The 21,357-nt window shown below is 50.5% G+C and overlaps 11 protein-coding genes across 11 annotated transcripts; 4 read left to right on the top strand and 7 right to left on the bottom strand.

Moving 5' to 3' along the window:
- Positions 1–273: 273 nt before the first annotated feature.
- LDX57_006127 (uncharacterized protein) lies at positions 274–804 on the top strand (the record flags this gene model as incomplete). Its single annotated transcript, XM_046087819.1, has 1 exon — positions 274–804. One exon carries the CDS (start codon positions 274–276, stop codon positions 802–804), a length of 531 nt encoding a protein of 176 aa, XP_045943787.1.
- A 966-nt stretch (positions 805–1,770) lies between these two features.
- Positions 1,771–2,855, bottom strand: aspf2 (major allergen Asp F2; the record flags this gene model as incomplete). The annotated part of the gene is made up of 3 exons (XM_046087820.1): positions 1,771–1,812; positions 1,904–2,334; positions 2,456–2,855. 3 exons carry the CDS (start codon positions 2,853–2,855, stop codon positions 1,771–1,773), a joined length of 873 nt encoding a protein of 290 aa, XP_045943788.1.
- A 1,764-nt stretch (positions 2,856–4,619) lies between these two features.
- Positions 4,620–5,930, bottom strand: LDX57_006129 (aminoglycoside phosphotransferase family protein; the record flags this gene model as incomplete). The annotated part of the gene is made up of 3 exons (XM_046087821.1): positions 4,620–5,028; positions 5,098–5,567; positions 5,646–5,930. 3 exons carry the CDS (start codon positions 5,928–5,930, stop codon positions 4,620–4,622), a joined length of 1,164 nt encoding a protein of 387 aa, XP_045943789.1.
- A 929-nt stretch (positions 5,931–6,859) lies between these two features.
- Positions 6,860–7,636, top strand: LDX57_006130 (GNAT family N-acetyltransferase; the record flags this gene model as incomplete). Its single annotated transcript, XM_046087822.1, has 2 exons — positions 6,860–7,268; positions 7,374–7,636. The coding sequence occupies 2 exons, from the start codon at positions 6,860–6,862 to the stop codon at positions 7,634–7,636; spliced, it is 672 nt and encodes a 223-aa protein (XP_045943790.1).
- A 406-nt stretch (positions 7,637–8,042) lies between these two features.
- ALD6_2 (CoA-acylating methylmalonate-semialdehyde dehydrogenase) lies at positions 8,043–9,639 on the bottom strand (the record flags this gene model as incomplete). The annotated part of the gene is made up of 2 exons (XM_046087823.1): positions 8,043–8,450; positions 8,497–9,639. The coding sequence occupies 2 exons, from the start codon at positions 9,637–9,639 to the stop codon at positions 8,043–8,045; spliced, it is 1,551 nt and encodes a 516-aa protein (XP_045943791.1).
- Positions 9,640–11,147: 1,508 nt separating this feature from the next.
- Positions 11,148–12,106, top strand: LDX57_006132 (GNAT family N-acetyltransferase; the record flags this gene model as incomplete). The annotated part of the gene is made up of 3 exons (XM_046087824.1): positions 11,148–11,261; positions 11,449–12,018; positions 12,068–12,106. 3 exons carry the CDS (start codon positions 11,148–11,150, stop codon positions 12,104–12,106), a joined length of 723 nt encoding a protein of 240 aa, XP_045943792.1.
- Positions 12,107–12,138: 32 nt separating this feature from the next.
- Positions 12,139–13,352, bottom strand: LDX57_006133 (uncharacterized protein; the record flags this gene model as incomplete). Its single annotated transcript, XM_046087825.1, has 3 exons — positions 12,139–12,760; positions 12,909–13,257; positions 13,310–13,352. 3 exons carry the CDS (start codon positions 13,350–13,352, stop codon positions 12,139–12,141), a joined length of 1,014 nt encoding a protein of 337 aa, XP_045943793.1.
- A 916-nt stretch (positions 13,353–14,268) lies between these two features.
- On the top strand, positions 14,269–14,890 carry LDX57_006134 (hydrophobin family protein; the record flags this gene model as incomplete). Its single annotated transcript, XM_046087826.1, has 3 exons — positions 14,269–14,584; positions 14,667–14,758; positions 14,834–14,890. 3 exons carry the CDS (start codon positions 14,269–14,271, stop codon positions 14,888–14,890), a joined length of 465 nt encoding a protein of 154 aa, XP_045943794.1.
- Positions 14,891–15,314: 424 nt separating this feature from the next.
- LDX57_006135 (uncharacterized protein) lies at positions 15,315–16,081 on the bottom strand (the record flags this gene model as incomplete). Its single annotated transcript, XM_046087827.1, has 2 exons — positions 15,315–15,752; positions 15,875–16,081. The coding sequence occupies 2 exons, from the start codon at positions 16,079–16,081 to the stop codon at positions 15,315–15,317; spliced, it is 645 nt and encodes a 214-aa protein (XP_045943795.1).
- Positions 16,082–16,643: 562 nt separating this feature from the next.
- LDX57_006136 (uncharacterized protein) lies at positions 16,644–18,116 on the bottom strand (the record flags this gene model as incomplete). The annotated part of the gene is made up of 2 exons (XM_046087828.1): positions 16,644–17,791; positions 17,858–18,116. 2 exons carry the CDS (start codon positions 18,114–18,116, stop codon positions 16,644–16,646), a joined length of 1,407 nt encoding a protein of 468 aa, XP_045943796.1.
- Positions 18,117–18,403: 287 nt separating this feature from the next.
- Positions 18,404–19,823, bottom strand: LDX57_006137 (uncharacterized protein; the record flags this gene model as incomplete). Its single annotated transcript, XM_046087829.1, has 3 exons — positions 18,404–19,032; positions 19,078–19,337; positions 19,384–19,823. 3 exons carry the CDS (start codon positions 19,821–19,823, stop codon positions 18,404–18,406), a joined length of 1,329 nt encoding a protein of 442 aa, XP_045943797.1.
- Positions 19,824–21,357: the final 1,534 nt, after the last annotated feature.

The raw sequence follows: 21,357 nt of genomic DNA on the forward strand, positions 1-21,357 counted from the left end.
AATCATTTGTTCTAGTAGAAAGACTCTTTTCATGGTAGCTAATTACTGGAACTTTCCGCTGCAAATGTAAGATCTTGTGTTTAAAGATCCAAGTACCGATTTCTTATATAAATACTGGGATCTCCCATACACTTTGAGGCAGTGCTCAGCATGTATAGAATGATATAGAACGCACCAAGTGATATGCCATATTGCTCATTCATATCCCTATACTCAGCGCATAGAACTTTCATCGAGGCACCACCTGGATAGCTTCAACATAGTCTACTCAAAATGCCTGACTCTCCTCCCACGAAAATGATCCGGGCACGTCTTGCCGTTATTGCCTGTTCCATTCTGGGCCTGGCATTGGCTGGCCTAAACTCGGCTATTGCAAGATTCTCCATCATCCTGCGAGACCGAGCGCGATCAGAAATCACAGACCCCGAAAATGGCATCGTTGCCCACTCATTCGAACGGCTGATGGGAAACGTCTTCGCAAATGCGGTGGTTGCTGTCTTTCCTCCGGCCATCTCTGTTATCTACGGTCTTGCGCTTGTGCTTTGCACAAAGTGGCTGCGCGAGAAGGGCTTCTACTATGGGGCCATGCAACTGATTTTGGGCCTTTTTATGGTGGTCACCGGGGCATATCTTGCGTTTAATGTACGCGGGTTCCAATCATCCTTTGCGAGGATGCAGGGGGATGATAGAATTCCGTATTATGCTATCATGTATTACGGTGGCGTGGGAGAAGCCGCTTCGGGGGCTCTTGTGATTTTTATGTTTCTTGGAACCGTGCTTTTGGCTTTGGTTTTTGGAGGATAAAGATTGGGCGGGCTGCTCATGGTGTAGTTCAGATGAAACTGGTTGGGTTCTTTATATTTCCCGCAGTGGATTGGTTGAGGCTCTGAACCCAACGCCCTTCAATCAACTTCATCCTGTGCTTGGAGATCTCGGGAATCAATTCCGATAGTGCTCCTGGCCTGTATCAACCTCGTGCTACCCCAATGTATCAGGAACTCACCGAAGAAATTCCCTTACCAGACTCTTGTGATGGTCTAGGGGCAAATATGCAAAACGGTGAATCCGCGCGGCTGCCAATTGGCCTAGGGCCGTGAACAAGCCTCAACCAGCGTTTACAGTCTACTCTTATTATATCATCTACTCCTGTTCAAACACCTTTCTAATAGTGATAGAATCCTTTTCTTTCATGCCTTTTGTGCGGGAAGCCTTTAAGTATGACCTGTCTTGTAACATGCACTGGTCAAGCTGATCTCGAGCAGCCTCGTAGTTCGAATTTTCCAGGTCCTTTCGATATTCATGTAGTGCTGCCTCGGCCGCGATAGCCTCCATGTTTTGATATGCTTCAGACAAGTTTGCATCCCGCCATAAGCTCAGTGTGACCTCCAAGAATCTATTGAACCAATTCCGAAGTTAGAGTGTGGCATGAGCGGAAGTATCAATACCCTTACTATACTTGACTACTATGGTTGTTTAAGATAGTGTATGAGGGTATAGTTAAGTAGTTATAATACTATGGGTGTGTCTAATTCATTAAAGATAGTGCTATAATCGTAAATAGACATACATTTGGTCCTCGTCCTTCCTGCAAATGCCAGCCCACATCAGGTGGCAATCATCTCCCCTCCAACGCATCAAAAGTCCGTTCGGCATTGATCCACTTTCCCGTTCGGGTAATTCAGACGTCTTTCCTAATCGGGTAGATTTAGGCGCTCTCTGATGCACCTGTCGTCACGCGTTTCCGGCAGAGACAGCATCATCAGGAGTAGTTTATGTGCAGTGCAGCTCTCCTCCTTCGTGGGTGTGACAGTTCTGTGAAGCTCAGTCAGTGTCACTCATTCACACATACTCAGTCCTCGATGAACCCATAATAGGAAAAGCAAGAAAAAATGGAAGCTCGTACCTCAGGAATATCCTCCTTCTCCTCCTCCTCATCCTGATGATCATGGCTCTCCCCTTGCTCACCCTCACCCTCATTCTCATCCTCCCCAGCACACCCCTCCCCAGGAACAACAACATCGAACGCAAACGCCTCCAGCGCAAAATACTGCAACGCATTCGAGTCCCTCGTAGCCAGACTCGACTGATTGCCCCTTGCCAACTCAATCACCTCCTCATAGTCGTCCGCATAATGCTCGACCAGGCCCTGTCCGATCGCAGGGAGATGGTACAGCCGGTGCAGCAGGTCCGCGGCCCAGAATGTGTTGGGCTTGGATGCGGAGACTGTGTAGCCTTGGCTGCAGAGGGTCGTGAGAGAACGGCGCGTTGTGTAGCTGAGGTCGCAGATTACCGTCTCGGAGGTTGCGTTGGAGCCGCGCCAGTGGCCGGCCCATTCTGTTTTGTTGGACAGGGTGTGTTAGTGATTGTTTTGATGTGGATGTGTGTTGTGAAAGAAGTAGGAGGTTATAAGGAGTGAATGGAATTGAGGAAGAAAGCGAGGTGGGTAAGTACATACCGTCAAGATCACAGTTTCCATCAGGATTATCGCACCGAAACAACACGCCGCCCTTATCGCCGTTCACGACGATATCATACGCGCCGATGGCTTCGATGGAGGGACTATCGCCGAAGTATTTCCGGTAGATAGAGCTCTCGTTGCCCCACCGCAGGATATGGGCTTTAGCATGATCCGCCAGCGCGATGGTCTCGTTTAGACCGGTCTCAATCTGCAGACGCTGGGTGGCGTTGCAGCTTTGATGGATGGGGTATTGATTGACAGCGCCGGCGTCCCACGGGGAAAGGGACTTGTGAGGGAGGGTTTGGCTGTTGCTGTCCCGGGGGGTGAGGATGGGGGCTGGGATGGCTATGGCCGGGACAGCAGAGAAAAAGAGGAGAGAGAGGAGGGAGGGTGTCATTGTAAGTCGATTTGGTTTTTCTTTCCTTCCTTTTTCTAGAGGGATGCGAGCTGACGTGATCGACAAAGTAGGGTTTCTTGGAGCGACTTGCGCCCTTTTATATTTCTACCATCTATAAATGTAGAGATTTCTTTCCGATATGACATCCCGTGTTTTCGCCCGTGGCTGAGTGCCAAGTTGACTTGAGTCTTGGAATTGAGGGTATACCGAACTACGAGGGTGGCTTAGTACCTTCCGGATATAAGGTCACCATCTCGACAACAACGCCAAGAAGGACCTTGATAGACACTATCCTCTATTGTAAGAGCTATACCTTCGTTAAAGCCCCTCCGGTGGAACGATCCCAAGCCCTCCTCTCCGCCAAGGCTTGGTACAAGGACCTTGTGAGCAACAAGCCCTAGAGTATATCCACGCTGACGTCCAATGCCCGCGGAATCGTACGTTCTTGGTTCCTCTGGCCGCTCTTGGCAGGTGTTTATTATACAAGGGCTCGTGCTTGGCAATAGACACCTTAGTAGTTAGCCTCGATGCAGGGCCTGTTTGGAAATCTCTGCGCGGGCGGAAGTGTGGTGGAAAGTTTGATACCCTAGATGATATACTAGACTTTCATATAGGAAATCATTGTTGGAACACAATGTCAGTTGTCATACTTATACCAACAGTTAACCTGTGGGATTGAAGGCTCTATACATATTAGAGGAGGTAGATGAGAATGCCACCCAATTAAGAAGGTGCATAATCAAGATCCAGTCCCACCCACTAGGCCCAATCAGACAAGCCAATCGTTCTTGATCCTTCGTTTTACAATGTCCAATTCGCATTTTTAGAACACAGGCCTCTCAATCCTCAGATCGTTCGCACATCGCAGTACAGTAAAGCAAGAACAGAGGCTGCCGTAGCAGTCTCTGTAGCAGTCTCTGTTTACAAGCTAAGACTAACAGCAAAGATTCCTCGACTAAGGTATGATTGGGTGCAACTTGTTCTAGACGTATTGAGCGTGGAAGAATACGAAGCGGAACGCAATCAGAGAAGAGATTGTGAAGATGGCGATTTCTGACTCCGTATAGAAGACAGTACGTAAGGAAATCAGTCTAGCCAACCATATTGTATCGCTACTGTTGAACAAGCCTGTGTCTGCAACTGCCCGCCGGATCGTCAGCACGGGATGACCGATATTCGGTCAATAGGAAGCATAAACTTAGGTGAACTGCACACTCGCTTCCTCTGCTAATTTGCTGTTCATCATCTTTCCTCCGAGCAGGCTTAAGAGCGTGGCCTGGCATCTAAAGTGGAAAACAGCCAGCTCTCCAGCTCAGCTGCAATCATACTATCAATCCCATCATTATTGAGTAACATTCCGGTGTCCATCTCTGCTTATACTTTACGGGGTTAATGGACTTACTCTGGCATATGGCTCGTGAGTAGGATCTGACTGAAAGACACCGTCGACGCGGGCAAATGCATCCAGGAACGCATTCGAAGCAAGGTAGATGCTTTGGGTTACCGTTCCAAACATGACGGTCCATGAGCTCCACATATCGAAGTCCATTCTCTTAGAGAAAAATAGGAAATTTTATTGGTAGAATTTACTTTCAAGAACAGTGAAGACTCTAGTGTTCGTAAAACAGCCAAAGTTAAACCGTTCTTCAGTCCACCGTATGAATACGCTTGTACGGTGTCCCTGTCCATAATGAACTATGCGTACAAGATGATATAGTATATGGAAACCGAAGTGCCAAGCGAGCTTGAACCGGTCGCTCGAAGCTACTCCACGCGGACGTGATCGAACATGAAGCCTAGAGCGGTGCGCTCAAACCAGCTTCGATTCTTTTCACGGCCGTTGATGACCAGGTCTGCAGCGAATCGCACCATATCCTCCGCCAGCTCTGGGGTATAGCCAGACCCATGCAATACATAGTCCCAGCTGAAATAGCCAATGCCAACGAGAACAGCCACGTGAAAGGCAAGATCCTCGCTTAAGGAATCATATCCGTACCCATCGATCACGCCACGGATCATCCCGTTGCAGGTATCGTCACCATTCATCCGACCTGCTACAGATACGTGGGCGATGAGGTGACTCAGGTCGTGCAGGCGCGGGCCATAGTGGCAGGTTTCCCAGTCCACGAACCCAAGGGCCGGGGTTTGAGAAGCCGATGTGCAGACAAGGATACTTTCCACAATCAGCACTCTCGTTTCCTTTTTTTAACTGGCTTTGAGAAGGGTAACGTGGAAAGCTTACTTTCTCGGGGTGAAATCCCCATGTATAATCCCGGATTCACCTCTATCCTGCTGGAGCGCTGCCGCCGCATAGTCCAGGATCCTTGACCTCCTGTCCCCTATGATATGCGGGAACGCGTCGCAGTTCCGTAAGATGGCCCTGAACTTGAGGGCAGCCGTTCTTTCTCTCATGGTTCCGTTCATGGTTACCGAAGATGCCAGATCCGGGTTCGAGGTTTCTTCCACGGTCGCCCAGCGATGGAACGAGCGCAGCCAGCCACCGACTGCGAAGCCGGTCGCGTATTCTGCAAGCGGCAATTGGCGCGACACGAGTAAATCAAGAAGCCTTTGATTGTCGCCAAAGTCTTCGAACACCAAAACCCTGTACTGAGGGTCGTAATGGTACAAAAGGGGTGTTTTGGTTGCAATGTGGGTTTTATCCCCGGAAAGGTGGCCACCGTTGAGAGCCCCCAAGAGGACTTGTTCTGTGTCCTAGATGTGCGATAGATAGGTAAGTACTTTCTGTTGGTAACGAATAATGATGGCAGGGTATAGGGATAGCACGCCTACAAATCGGCCTGTTTCCAATTTGATAGCTGGGTTCACGGCCGCAGCCTCCTCGCCATGTTTCACGATAACCGTCTCGCGTCCGTTCTCCAAGGGATGCGCCAGTAATCCTCGATAGACATAATTCAGTAATCCTCCACTTAGCTGCTCTGTCCTTGAGCATGCATATAAGGTGTTGGTGAGTGCCGTGTAGACCTCAGCGGGACACGGCTTCTTCGCTTCCTGTATGCATAGCTTGGTAGAGCCCGCTTCGCAGACAGACTTGATCATTGAAGCGCTAGCCGCCATGTTGGATGTTCCGTGGAATAGTAAGAGGGTTGGGGGATCTCACCCTCTCTGTTGAAACAGAGGAAGCTAAGTATATCGGATGGAAGCAAGGGGCTGGGTGCTCGCATTTCCGAGTATCGTACTGCGTTTTTGACTGATCCTAGCTCTCGGCGCAGGGGCTCACCGCTACTCAGATCTGACATGTCTACTATAGTATCTAGACCAACCGGCAAAAGGCAGACAAGATTGCTGAGTTTAATGTGTGTGGGAATGCGGTACAAGAAGGCTGTGAATGACTTGCGGTGAGCACCAATGGTATGTTCATACTGATGCAAATTGACTTACATAGTAGCTGTTTATGTGATACACCCTTATATAACAAAGCATTATGAAAGATTTCAACTTAATAGGAATAGTTCAAGCTCTTTAAATAGTTGAAAGATAAAATAGTCAAGTAGGGCAAGTATATGTGTTTATGTGGTGTTCAGGTACTGGGTTGCTAACAATGATCTGTGTGGTTCGTCTTCTTTGTGATGTTGGCACCCTTATCAAAATTGCAGAATAGTCCGAACAACAATTCTACGGTGTTACACAACAGAATGACTAGGTACACTGCCCGTATATAAGCATGTCTATAGATTGAAGCCAGCGTCGCCAATCGACCTTCTCTACAGTACGGAGCATACCCACTATTTCGGAACCCCAACTCCAATTCCGACTCCTCACGCTAACTAAAACATCCAATAAAATGAGTCACAACCGGAATCTATCCCGAATCAGGACCCCGCCTGGAGTCAGTCATATTGACATTTTTACTCCGACAATTCTACGCCGTAGGAACAGTACGACCTATATCTACACAGTACATCATTACTATTCCCCTCCACCGATCCTCTACTCTCTCCATTCCAACCTCTATCTCCTTCTGCCCCGCGCAGAATCCATCCAAAATGTCCTCCATCCAAATCCGCCACTCCACCGAACCCGACGCCCCCACCCTCGCGGCCCTCAACATCGCCTGCTTCCAGCACCATAGCTACTGGAAAAACGTCTTCCCCAACATCGACCCCCAGTCCGCCTTCCCGCTGAAATACGCACGCGCACTCGAGAAACTGACAGCCCCGGACACACACATCCTCTCTGCCGTAGACGGGGCCCAAAACAATCAAGTGGTCGGGTGGGCGAGGTGGACATTCCCGGGGGATGTGAACGGAACAGTAGATGTGTCGGAGGAGGCGAGGGGGACGATTGAGGCTAGTAGGGGGGTGTTGCCGGAGGGTGCGAACGGGAGAATCTATGAGTTGTTTTTTGAGACGTTGAAGGATAAGAGGGGGGTTTGGTTGGGGGAGGGGGATTTGAGTATATCTCCCACGTGCCCTTTATGAGTTGTTGTGTCATTGATTTTGACTGGATTGATTGTGAATCAACCAACACGCTAACGCCTCGATCCCCTGATGGATGTAGTGCTCGATTTCCTAGCAACCCACCCCTCCTCCCAAGGCAAAGGCATCGGAACCAAACTCCTTCAATGGGGCATGGAGCGCGCCGATGAGCGAGACGCGCGCATATACCTAGAAGCCACGATGGATGGATACCCTCTCTACGTGAAGCACGGATGGCGCGAGGTCGAGAAGCTGGTGCTGGATTTTGAGCCGTATGGGGGGCATGGAACGGCGACGTATAGTTTGATGATTCGGGATCGGAAGTCGGAGAGGGAGAGGAAGTGAATCTAGATTTAAGGTCTTATATCTGGATACTGATCTAGAACTGAGTTTGTATATAGTTAATCGGATTGAGGTTTCCGTATAGATTCAGTCTGTGGTTCGGCAAATTGAGTTTGGTCTGGATTGCGCCGGACCAGAGAATTGTCACACGATTAACCGTGTTACCTATACCTATCGGTAGCTGCTGTTGTTTTATCAATACTAAATGTAGAGCGACAGAAAGAACGTTAGCACCGGAATGCTGTTGGCATGTACTGATTCTCGGACTAGTTGCTATTTGCTCGGAATGGTTGCGCTTGCACTCGGAATGAATTGCCCAGGTTCGGAATAAGTGTTGAACACTGCCTTCAGACTCATGCACTCATTCATTTGGTTGCCTACATAATTATACTACTTATCGGAAGGACAGCTAAACCATAAAACTCGGCTTCTGAGAAGCATGAGCATCCTCCGATCGCCACAACGAAGTCACAGTCTTCCACTGGGTATAAAACCTCAGTCCATCCTTTCCGTAAAAGTTCGCCAACCCTGTTCCTGCAACACTCCTCTTGTTTCCAGTAAAAGAGAACATCGGGAGAGGGACCGGAATGGGCACGTTAATACCCAGCTGGCCGGCTTCGATTCTCTTCTGGAAGTGCGACGCGCTGGATCCGGACTGCGTGAAAATCACAGCTCCGTTGCCCCAGTCGTTGGCGTTGATCATGTTGATCGCGTCGTCGAGCGTGTCCACCTCAACGCAGAGCAGCACTGGACCGAAGATTTCCTCCTTGTAACACTCCATGTGCGGCTTGACTCCGGTTATGACGGTTGGGCCGACCTTCTTTCTGTTAGTCTGGTTTCTGGATTAGAGGGTTGAGACATACCCAGTTGCCATCAGGGAAGCCCTCAGGCTTCCAACCCCGACCATCCAAAGCAATCTTAGCTCCCTCTTTCTCCGCACTGGCAATCAAGGCCTGGCAGCGATCGCGACTCTGAGGAGTGATCAGCGGTCCCAAATCAGACTTCTCGTTGAACCCACTGCCGGCCTGATACTCCTTGGCCTTTGCAACCAGATCCGGGATCCATTCTTGGGCGGCACCGACGGAGACCAAGACACTCAGCGCCATGCAGCGCTGACCGGCAGCTCCGAACGCCGCGCCCGTAATCGCATTAATCGCATGGTGCTTGTTGCTGTCGGGCAGCAGGGCAGCATGATTTTTGGCGCCAAGATTTGCCTGCACTCGCTTTCCGTTCGCCACCCCACGGTTGTAAATATATTCGCCGACCTTGTTAGACCCGACAAACGAGATCGCCTTGATCTCCGGCTCATCGAGGAGGAAGTCCACGGCGGGTTTTGACCCGTGGATCACGTTAACCACACCCGGCGGGAAACCCGCCTTTGCACAGAGCTCGGCGATAATCATCGCCGCCGCCGGAGCCCGCTCGGTGGGTTTCAAGATCAGACAGTTGCCCGTGACCACAGCAATGGGCAAACTCCACAAGGGGATCATGGCGGGGAAGTTGAACGGACAGATGGCCGCCACCACACCCAAGGGCATGCGATACGATCGCGTTTCCATATCCTTCGCGACTTCGAGGACCTCGCCTTGAAGCTGTGTGGTGATTCCGCAGGCTGTCTCGCAGACTTGCAGCCCGCGGAGAACGTCGCCTTTTGCGTCGGCGAATGTCTTTCCCTGTTCGCTGACGATTGCAGTGGCGAGGACGTCCATGTGGTCGCGGATCAGGCTGGTGAGCTTGAAGATGATCTGCTGGCGCTTCATGATGCTGGTCTCGCTCCATGCGGGGTACGCATTCTTGGCGGACGTGACGGCCGCTTTTAATTCCTCGGGGGTCGATTCGGGGGTTCGAGAGACGACGTGGTTTGTTGCCGGGTCGTGGACGTCGATCCAGGACTGAGTGGCGGATGGGCGGAATTCATTGTCGATGAGGAGTTCAGCAGGGTGGGGGGTTTGTGGTTTGGCATGTTCTTGTTTGTAGAAGAACGTGTGGAGGGTTGACGAAGCCATGATTGTGGTTGCTCAGAATGAAGGGGGAAAGAAGAAGAGGAGGGGGGTTGTAGACTCAAGTTTGGGATGAGGGGCGTGACCTCGCTGTACTTATAGGCAGGAGCTTCCGCGGGGAACCCAAAAGGTCATTGGAGAGAGGTGCAGCTCTCTCCACTTCCAATGTGACCGTCCATTGAGGCCGAGAGACGTGTAACAGCTGGCACCAGTTGTTCTTATGAAAGATCTGTCATGAAGTCCAGACTACTATGGAAGACTGTTCTGAGGATAGAAAGAGAAACCTCAGATGTTGATCAATGCCGCCCGATATAACCTCGGTTGTTTGCTTACGGTGGCCATAGTTTGGTAAGTTGAGACTTGAGTTGTACAAGAAAAACTACTTTTTTTCATCGTCTTGTCAGCATCATGGACAACCTGAGACTGAATGAGTGAGATACTCCATGGTTCTCTTATATCTCTATCTTATCTCGTCCTCTGATTGTTCCTGAGGCCGATAACGAGATAAGATAAAGCGATCTGAGATAAGCCCTATCCGAGTGAGATAAGATTTAGTATTCAATCACTTACTCCGTAGTAGTTTAGATGTTAGTGGAATGGCATTTAATACCAGACTGGTGCCTTGACGAGTAGTAATTAACATGCACCGATAGAATAAACCAGCATCTTTGGTTCAATTCGGTAGGGTGTATTCATGACCAGGGTTCACGAAAGGCTATCTAACCATGTGCACTAGATATTCTTTTTCGACTTAACATTATTTCTTTCTGTTTCTCTCGAACGAGGGGCTCCTTCGACTTTAAAAAGTTCACGCAAAAAGCAAAATAGCTGACTGCTAGTGCTGACAACAGAGGACAATGCCGATCACTACCAGAGATCGCTTTCTGTTGTCTCAGTGTCACCTCAAGCATTCCAGAGATTCAAGGACGGAGAAAGAGGACGAACAAAGTACGGTGAAGGATTCCATTCCGTCATCCTGCAAGCCCACGTTGCAAAGAGCAACTTCTCATAGCGTCACCGGGCGATCATTTGACCTCTCTCAGTCTCAGACAAGCGATAAGGTAACCGGCACAACCTGCCCGAGCGAGACTAGCGGCTTGGCGATCGCTCCCCGCCAGCGTCGTTGCCGATCTTTGGCATGATTTGCTCGTCTTCTTTGTGATGCTGTCCGCGTCGAACTGCCCAGACTGGGCTAGCCGGGAAGGGGGAGGCCAGCTGACTGTATGGCCACTCGGGGGGTATATAGTTGCCATGCAAGGACCACGGTCGTATCCTCTCTCCATGCCCGCTGTTTAACTCCTTCCCATCCTGTTCTCTCACCTCTCGATATCCCTAAGTCCCATTTGCCTCGACTTAGATGGCGCTGTCGTTATATCCCCTCCGCCGCCATTCGCACGTCTATACCATCGCTTTATCGCAGCCTACTCGCAGAGCCAGTAGAAATTGATTCTCTCGCTGTTATCCATCACTATTTTTATTACTATCCTTATCATTATTACCATCCATTCTAAATCATGGCCGTCGAGATCCTCCCCCTCACCAAACAGGATATCCCCGAGGCCGTAGAATGCGTGCAGACCGCGTTTGCTGACGATCCGTACTTCCAGTGGTTGTTCGACGATGCCAGCGTAAGTATACCAGACAGGGACAGGAAGTATCATACCTACCTATATTGAATGTGGAACCGTCTACCTATATATATGGCAATGGCAATGGAATCCACCCTTTTTCTCTCTCCCTCTCCCTTTCCCTTTGTCTCTCTCCCAATAGAACAGAACCTCCATATCAATACGATAAACCCTCTTGCTTGTATAGTACGACATCCACCGCAACGCCGCCTCCCTCGCCGCCCACTTCCAGTACGGCCTCAACTGCAACATGCCCATGTACATCGCCAAAGCCGCGCCTAGCGACAAACACCCCGCGAACAGCCACAATCGCAACGGCAGCCACAAGACCGTTGTCGGCGTCTCCTGGTGGTACGCCCCCCAGCCTGCCTCCGCCCCGCAGTCCTGGTCCGTCTGGGCCCAGGACTGGCTCCTCTCCATGCGCCAGCTTCTCTACAACATCCGCTTCGGCGGGCGCGGCGGCCTCAGCCTCGACCGGTACAACCTGTGGAAAGCGATGCAGAAGAAAACGCACGAGAAAGTGTGGACGGATCCGAGGGGGTATTACTTCTGTAATGTGTTGGCAGTGAGCGAGTCCATGCGGGGGATGGGCGTGGGGAAGAAGTTGGTGCAGGTGGTGACGGACCGGGCGGATCGGGAGGGCGTCAAGTGTTATTTGGAGAGTTCGAAGGGGGAGCCGAATTTGAGGATTTATGGGAAGTTGGGGTTTGAGTTGGTTAAGGAGATTGAGTGTGTGGATGGGAAGGATGTTTGCAAGGTATGTCCTATCTCCACTGTTTGGGGGACGTGTGCTAATGGGATTGAAGCTCTATTGTATGACGCGGAATCCGAGTATGAAAGTTTAGTTGGTTGATAAGATTGGCTATATAGTACCTGGTCACAAATCAGAAACAATACATTTTCCCACGTTCTTATATAAAGAACCAGCAGCCCGTTCGACTTTCTTTCGAACCAGAAAGCCCTGCAAATACCCCCTCGTCAACAGGCTAATCAGCCCTAACTTCTTGTACTGATCAAGACCCACATCCTGCAGCCCATGCTCAACATTGAATCGAAAATACACATCTGCAAAATTATAGAACTTCTCCTCCAACTCCTCAGCCACTAATTCACAACTCGTAGAGAAGTCCTTCTGGCTGCGAATGACATGCAGAGGGAATGGGAGCAACAACCGTTGTAAACGCCCTGGTTCTCGAACGGGGCTCACGAACTTCTTGCCCGTACCGATACTCACTATGCATCCGACCTGTCGGTCAAGGGGAAAAACTTCCCTGGTCTCTCGAAGCACGAGTTTGGCTGGGTTGTTGGCGCCCAAAGCTCCGTCTACAAACCCGTCTTCTCCATCGACGAGCTTGACAAGCTTTCGTTTGAAGAAGATTGGTGCCGCGGACGTTGCGCGCGCTGCGTCGCAGATTGCCACGTTGAGGGAATCGCCCGAGTATGAGCGGAAGAGATGCGTCTGGCCGGCAATATCTGAGGTGCGTTTTGCGCAGACGAATCTATCTCAGTCATCATTTAGTATCATGCATGGTGACCCGGAGTCTCTCTCTTTCACGTGGGGACAAGAAAGCCGGGCCAAAGAATGAAAAATAAATATAAAGGTAAAGATAAAACTAAAGGAAGAGAGAAGACGAACACACTTTACACCTCACATCCCCCTTCAAACCCGTCGGCCCTTCCTCACCCCCATACTTCCGTACAATACCCTCAACAGCCCTCTCGAGCCTTGAAGCCTTGAACTTCCCATCTTTCCAGAACGCCTTCCTCGGCCCGAAAATCACCCTCGAGAGAACGCGATACTCATCTATGGCCTGCTGGACGGACAGCTCTAACCGGCCGAGTAGAATGGCAATGAGACCGCCTGTACTCGTACCGCCGATGAGGTCGAAGATATCGCATGGCTTGGGCACCGTGGGGATGTCATGCCGGTGCTGGATTTGGCGCATGAGACGGTCGAGGATTATGAGTTCGCTGATTCCGCGGACACCGCCGCCGTCTGGTGGGCGTTAGTTGAGTTTTGGCGTTATTGGGTTAAGGTGGGTACGGACCGAGGGAGAGTAGTCGGAGAGGCTTGTCTGATATGTTGGACATTTGTATGGAGATGGACTGACATGGTAATGCTCATTATGGCTTTTATTTCCTCCTTATGATGTGGTCACGGATCTACGCAAGGCTGGCGGCTAATTGAACACATCACGCTGATGACAAGGCTGGTGGGTTGAAGTGGCCGGCGCTTATGCGAAAACGAGGCCTTAGTCTTGCCAATGTACAGCAACAAGGGAATAATGAATTAGAATATTGAATTCTACAGGACAGCTGTATGATGGTGTATGTTCAAAACGAATGGCCACGGCCCGGTGAACTAGGTGGGATATTGTTCTACGCTTTGGGACCTTGCAAATATTTCCACCCAGACCATTCAAATCAGATCGGCGGGCGGAAAGCAATTTCTTTAAGGCTCTTTCAGCAACAGTTCTATTAAGGGAATCCATAATGGGATCGAGTTCCTTATGCAGAAGCAGATCGAAAATACCGGTCGTTAACATTGGAATGCTTCCAAACTAGTCAATCCACTAACGAGATAGACCTCGTCATCACAATAGCTGTCCCAACACGAGGAAACAGCAACAGCCCAATCAAAGCCGTTTCTCCAAATCCCAGCTCAAGGCTATCCCAATCTGTATGTCTCACCCCAAATCGGCATGTCATGGAATGCACGATTCATTCCAGGGATACCCCACCCACCAATTACCTCCCCGACAACGGCCAAACGCATGCAAGGAGTCCCGGTTCCTGGCATTGGAATGCCATATAACATAAACAAGTGCACGATCTGGGGATGAAAACAGCCCTCGTTGTAGACAGGGCGGGACCTGATAAATTCCCGCCACGTACAAGAACTGGCATTTACTCCCTTGTAACGTGCACCTTTCTCTCTCTATCCTTGGAGCAAAAGCCAATCCATCTCTTTCCCACTCACTACCTCACTAAGACCAAATCAAGCAAAATGAAATCCACCCTCCCCCTCACCCTCCTCACCCTCGCCACGGTGGCCCTGGCCCTCCCCTCCACCGACCACAGCATGAAACAGCAACATCCCAACGACGCGGTCAAATTCCCCGCTCCCAAGGGCATGACGGTGAAAGAAGGGCAGGAGAAATGCGGCGACCAGGCCCAGTTGTCGTGTTGCAACAAGGCCAGCGTGGGCGGCGACACGACCAACGTGCACAAAGGTGGTGGTCAGGTGTCGGGTGTCTTGGGCTCTGGGTCTGCGTCTGAGGGTGCGAGTTTGTTTTCGGAGTGCTCGAAGTTGGATGCGCAGGGTATGTTGTATTTTTCATGTCTTTCAATTTGGGTTTTGGAGGAGACATTGTTGCCTGCAATGTGACTAACGAATTGGTACAGTGACCGTTCTTCTTCTCCTGGGTGTGCAGGATGTCCTGGATCAGCAGTGCAAGCAGAACGTGGCGTGCTGCCAGAGTAATGGGGCGGATGCTGTAAGTGCTGGCAATATATTTCACTTCTTTATTCTATCACACGACTTGGTGCTAATATCCCTTTCTTCGATATAGTCGGACTCGCTTGTCGGTGCCTCGCTGCCTTGTATCGCCCTTGGATCTATTCTTTAGGGGTATGCTAGGTCTACATGCCTACCGGTGTCTGTGGTTGGGTCCATAATGTTTAATTCTGTTTTAATATTGAAGCCGGGGTGTGGTGTACTATTTCGATTCCTGAGGTTAATCTTTCTACTGTTTGAATATACCCTTTCTGGTCTGGTAGACTTTTGCTCCGAGTTATAGATTTTTCCGTGGCTTTATCACTCCGATAATATGCTGCACGCGATGAAATGGTTTCTATGCTGGGTCTATAAGAGACATTGCATTGTCTAATGAACACCTCTGCGCCGCGAAATCACCCGGGCAGCAACATGCAATAGATCCAGCATCCCTTAAACCAAAACGCCACAAGATATCAAACCAAGACTTTCGAACGCCGAGCGAGCTGCTCAATCCCATCAAGAACCAAATAAGGAAGGAAACAGACCGAAATCTCTCACAACTTCGCAACCCAATCCCCAGTTTTCTCATCCTCAACCCACTCCCACTCCCCATCGCCATCGTTCTCCTGCTGCTGCTGCTGCTGCTGCTCGCCCTCCTCAACATCACCACCCTGACTGTGGCTGTGACTCGGACTGAGCCTACCACTCCCTTCCCCTTTCCCACCCAAACAATCACAGATAAACCCGCCAGCCGCCATAGTCGTAAACCCCAGTCTCGGAATATAATGACAACCATGGAAATAAACAACTCGATGATTCACGCACCGACGCGCAAGCTGCAGCGTCAAGGGCCCTGGGATGTAGGTGTCCAAGTTGCCGATGAAATGCATGACTGGGGTTTGGATCTTTGGGCGGTAGATGGCGTGATAGCAGACATGGCTCATCTTGAAGCCGCTGTAGGAGAGGATGAATTTGACGGGTGGGTGGGTTGTCTATTTATTTTCCTCGGTAAGTGGGTGGATATATAAGTAGGTAAATAGGTAGGTAGGTAGGTACGTAGATATGTGGACAGGTGGGCTGTAGATAGAAAGAAAGAGAAGAGAAGTATACACACCACCATCTTAATCTCCTGACACCCCTCCCTCAACTTCTTCCCCTCCAACAAAGACCCCAGGACAACAGCAACCGACGCGCCGGCCGAACTCCCTATGATACCATCAAACGGTCCGTGCTCTTCCATGTACCGCACCAAGTAGGTAATCGACTCCTGAAGCCGCGGGACCCGGTCGACGCGGTAATCGCCAAGACCCCAGGTCCACATGCCCGGCTCGAAGCCGGCAGGGAGTATCGGGGCGTTGGGGAAGTAGAATTCGACGTCGCGGTGGAAGGTTTGGAGGATCTCGTGGCGGGTGGAGGGCTGCAGGGCGCGGTATTTGTAGAAGAGGCGGGAGGAGGATGAGCCGTGGCCTAGATGAGGTTCGTCAGTGGAGGTTGGGGGGGTCTGGGGAGGGGGAGCTCCAGAGGGCAGGGGAATCTATGGGAATGAGGACTTGCCGTGGATCATGAGGATTTTGATCGGTTTGTCGACAAGCTCAGGAAGAGAGGTCTCAGGGGAGATAGGAGGGATGGGGAGAAGGTCGGAGGGGACATAATCGGCTACGTAGTTCATGTTGAAGAAGATAAGAATACGTAGAGATGGGTAAGTAAATAGACAAGAATAAGAGTAGGAATGGGCGTTGCATGTAGACAAAAAAGAGACAGGGTAGATGGTGGATGCATCTTGTTTATAAGCTGCCTAAACCTGCTAATATTAACGGAATCTTCCTGGTAGTGAATAAGCTCAGCAAATCATGTGGGTATTAGTATGAACAAAGAACAGCCCCTCACTGCATGCTTTTACACATATCAATTATTATTTCCAGCTCTTCGTAGACCGCAATATCCCATGGGCTCACGCCATCCGCATTACACAGATGAACGTTCGCCCCCAGTCGTATCAGCTCCAAGGCCGCCGCCTCGGAATCCTCAAACATCGCCTGGTGGAGAGGGGTCATCCCGTCAAAATCAGGTGCGTTGATGTCCACGCCCAACGCCACCAGCAATCGAATAACCGCCGGGTCCCCCGCCAGCGCAGCATGAAGCGGTGTCTGTCCTAAAGCGTTCTGACTGTCGCGTCGTGCGCCAAGTTCCACCAGTCTTCGGATGGCTTCCGGGAAGCCCCTGATGGCCGCAAAATGAAGGGGCGTGTCACCCAGAGAGTTTGCAGCGTCGACTTTCGACCCGCGCGAGCACAGATACGTCATAATCTTCATGCGAAGGTTCCGACTGCCGATCTCCCCGGACACGACGGCCTCGTGAAGAAGCGTTCGACCGCCATTATCCTGGACGTCCGCACGCGCCCCTAACATAAAAAGCTGCTTTAGCAAGTCGAGGTGGCCACGTGCAGTGGCGAACATGCTCGGGGTCTGGCCTTGGAGATTCCGCACATCCACCACCGCACCATGTTGATAAAGGAATACTATCGTGCGCGCTCGAGTATCGGGCCTGCGTCTGGAGATCCGGGCCGACGCAGCGCGGTGCATCGGGGTCGCGCCAGAGAAATTTCGGACGTGGATACAGGCGCCCAGGCGACAGAGAAAGCGCACGACATCGACATCGCCATTCGCAGCCGCATGGTGAAGCGGAGTATCCCCTCTGACATCCTGTACGTCGAGTGGAAGACCGATTTGGAGACACCGCATGATCAAATACTCGTTCCGGCTTTCGACGGCGGCATGCAGCAGTGTCACGTCGGCATTCAGAAAGGTTTGTTTTGTATCAGCCTTGCTCAGTCCCAGCACCTCCGCCATCTCAGCATAACCGTTTAGTACCGCGACATACAGCGGCGACCAGGACCGTTTGCGACCGACTCGATGTGGATCCGACCCCTCAGCCATCAGCCGTTGCGCCAGCGGAATGTTGCACGTGAAGGCAGCATAGTGTAGCCATGTGAAGCAGACGGTCTTTTTGTGACGACGAGATTCGCGACTCCCTGCGCCGATCAGTTACCAGGGCAGCCGAAAGAAAAAGAGAACAAAGACCTCATGGCAAAACCTACCGATTCGAAAGACTCTTGGCAAGAGCAGTTCTCGGAGATGACGATTCACTCGAGATAATCTGGCGAGATCCGGCAGGTCCAGATGATCCGCTACTTCGAGGATAAGTTCATTGGGAAACGAGAGAAGGTAGCTTAGGGTGAAGGGGCGGAACCGGCCAACTTGGTGCGTGAGAGCATCCCAGCGGGGATGGTGGATACTCTCGTTTAGGCCTATCCGGACGGGGAGCCTTTGCAGCAAGCCCCTATCATAGGATGACATTGCAACAAGACATATTCCGTATCCTGGATAGACAGAGCGAACTAGCGAGCTGACTAGCTGGCGTTGGCGGGTCACCGCATCTGGGGAAGTTGATGGATCGAGACGGTGTTGGTTGACTTTGTTGTCGCTGCGGAGAAATTGTGGACTGCTCCGGCCACTTGCGGTAGGCGGTCAGCTTGATCTTGTCAATTAGTCAGATGGACATGTGACAGCTCTACCTAATTGGGACTAGTCGGGTCACTGATAAGATAACGTACACCGATTTAATCGAGTATGGATTTTCTAGTTTATTCTTCTACACTTGTCGGTAGAAGCCACGACGGTGAACCCACGGCTGGATAACACAGAGGCCCTTCCACCATTTGCTGCCACCAATCTGCATTCCAGAATGCCTCCTCCGGTATATCATCAAGTTGCAGCTCCCCAATGCTATGACTAGATGCCGGGCGTCCGACCTGTCCAGGACTAATATCTGCATACCCATGAGCCGGTTGCCCATCACTGGCCTTTTGTCTCATATGGTCCTTCAACCAGGACAGCATGCTTCCGATGATATTGCGACTGTTCGCCCATAGATCTTGTCCGGTGGAGAGGGTTTCCATTCTATTCAGGATTGCCACTGTGTTTCCGCAGATACTTGCTTCGAGAGCAAATGTTTTCGAGTGGTCCATGTTGGAAAGGAGGAGGGTTTTGGATAGTACTAGCAGAGCGTACCACATGTATGTATGGAAAGGAAGGGGTAGATTAACGATGCGATCGGCGGGGATCCTAGGAAACGATGCAATAAAATCTTCAGTTGAGTGTATCAGGTAGTCGAGTTTGGTCATTTGCTCGATGGTAAATGTGGTGCACTGGTAGTGGAGGATTTGTCCAAGAAGGAGGATTGGTTTTGCTTTCACTTCAAAGTAATACGCCCCTATTACATGTAAGCAAGAGTGGACAATTTAGTAGAGCGACGTACAGTTATCGATGTGCAGCATATCATGCGGTGCAGTATAGCCCTTCTTTAGCTCATTCTGCCGGTGTTCAACTGCATTCCAGTATATTCCGTGCTCTTTCGAGCCAAAGCCGAGATTATCTTTAAGAATTGATGCTGAACCATCGAGATACGTCCTTAGAAGCCTATCAGTCGGATACTCTGGACTTTCAGAGAGGTTTGAGCAGCATTGGTTGATCCAATCCGTGTAATTCATCGACAGCTGTGGGCGGAACAAAGACAGCCTGTATTACATTAGTCAGGTCTGCGAGGTTCAAGTGTTCCACCTACACCGAGGTTAAATGAAACACCCCCAAGAGCGCGCGCTTTGCAGTACTAGACTGTTGGATTGCCGTTTCACTACCCTTCCCCTTCAACCCAGCAGTGATACCTCTCATGCTCAAGCCACTATTTTGATCGAGACTTAAATCAACCACGAGCGTGATAGCAAGCTCCAAGGTCAGATACATCTGGGTGTGGATCGTCTCAAATCTGTATTGGTACCACGCTGTATGTACCAGGAGACCTAGGAGAAGGTCCATACTGCGCTCGTCATTCATAATGATACGAACGCAGATTTGCCGCTTGATCTCGTGGTCGAGGGTCTTCTGCAGCGCGAAATCGTCTTCCGAGCAAGCAGCGATGATAGTCAAGAGAAGAAATGGGTACTGTGCGTGGAGTTGAGATGCATTCGTGGTAGCAGGGATCACGACGAATGGGAATTGGGGCATTTTGAACGAGCGAAATTTCTCCAGAAGAGCGTTGGCCCTGTCGGATGTAATGAGGCCGCTGGCGATCGAACCATTTTGTTTGTCTAGATCTATGGTGCTGGAGACTCCTAGCGTAGCATTTGAAGACGCTCTTGTATGTCCTGCGCCATTCTAGTAGGGGTCAGACATTGGAGGCGGTGCATGAGATCAAACGACCGACCTGGGCAAGTAGTTCGTCAACCCGCTCTTGCAATCTATCAATGCGGCTCTTTCTGGAACTAATTAGCTACCGACTACTTGCAATGGAGATAGCAGCGTACGTTGGTCTGCGACGCGTCGGTCTCTCCGGAAAGGCGCAATCATGGCCTAGCCGGGAGCAACGGTGGCATCGATCATCGTCCTGACTGGGTGAGCATTTTACTTTCAGCTCGACGCATCGACGACATGAGCGTTTTCTCGTTTCCGATGGTCTTTTCCCTGTCATCGCTAGGGTGTTGTCTTCGTGTCACCTTGAGTGACCGGGAAAGGAGAAGCAAACCGGATGCCTCGGTCGGGGCGGAGACGGAGTCGGGAGATAAGTCGGAGTCGGAGTCGGCGTCGTACGGTGTAGATGTAGTGGACGTTCCAGGCGACAGGGGCACCGCGGTGGTAGAAAACGATGAAATCAATGAACGGGAGAGTTGTTCTCATTAAAATTGAGTTATTATATTGAACGATTCATGTAGGAATAAGTGAGATATTCCATGGTATGCCCTACATAACAGGTGCCTCTGGGCGAAATGCTTGGCATCTTGCCTCAGGCATGCAAACGCCTGCAAAGACATGTCTGGTTGGATTTTCATGCTCTGTCCTCACGCCTCCGTATATGTCTTTTACACTATTTCAATGCTCTGCCCTCTCTGTACTCCAGTCGTTGGTTTTCAGGGCGTCCATAGGCTAGCGATTTTGTAGTTCGGGTTCATGTTCTTGACCAAAACGGGAAAATATATCCATGCATCAGTTTTGACACGATTCTCGGCGGCACGTTCGCCTTACTTGCTCCGGAATGATATCCAAATGAAATCCAAGTATGGCTAAAAATTTCCCTCGGATTGCAATGCATAGGAATATTCCAGGTTCCCTTGTTTTCGATATTGCTACACATCAGCGACCCCCTGAGCATCCAGACGCCAAGACAAAGGATAGCTTCGTTGGAGAATGAATAGGAACTGTACTAATTCACCATAATGATGACTGCCCTACAGTTGCAGGACTCCTGGAACCAATCAATTAGGATACTATCCCAGTTGATCCAACCCAAACAGACCAGGCATCCCTGTAGAAGAATCAGGTGCTTCGAGCAATCCGCCAAACCCTCGCTAAAGGCAAGTTCCGAAAACCTTTATATGAAGCGGAAGGTTCCATGAAAATAAGCGGTATTTGCCATGAAATCGGCCATGAAGACCACGTGATATTGAAGATATAAAGGGCCTTTTTATCCCCTAGTTAGCATCAAAAAAAAAAGGGCAAGCTTCAATAATTCATTCATTTTTTCTTCTACTTCGGTAGCCTACCC

Source organism: Aspergillus melleus (assembly GCF_016097325.1).
Source record: "Aspergillus melleus strain CBS 546.65 chromosome Unknown contig3, whole genome shotgun sequence".
Lineage (NCBI taxonomy): Eukaryota > Fungi > Ascomycota > Eurotiomycetes > Eurotiales > Aspergillaceae > Aspergillus > Aspergillus melleus.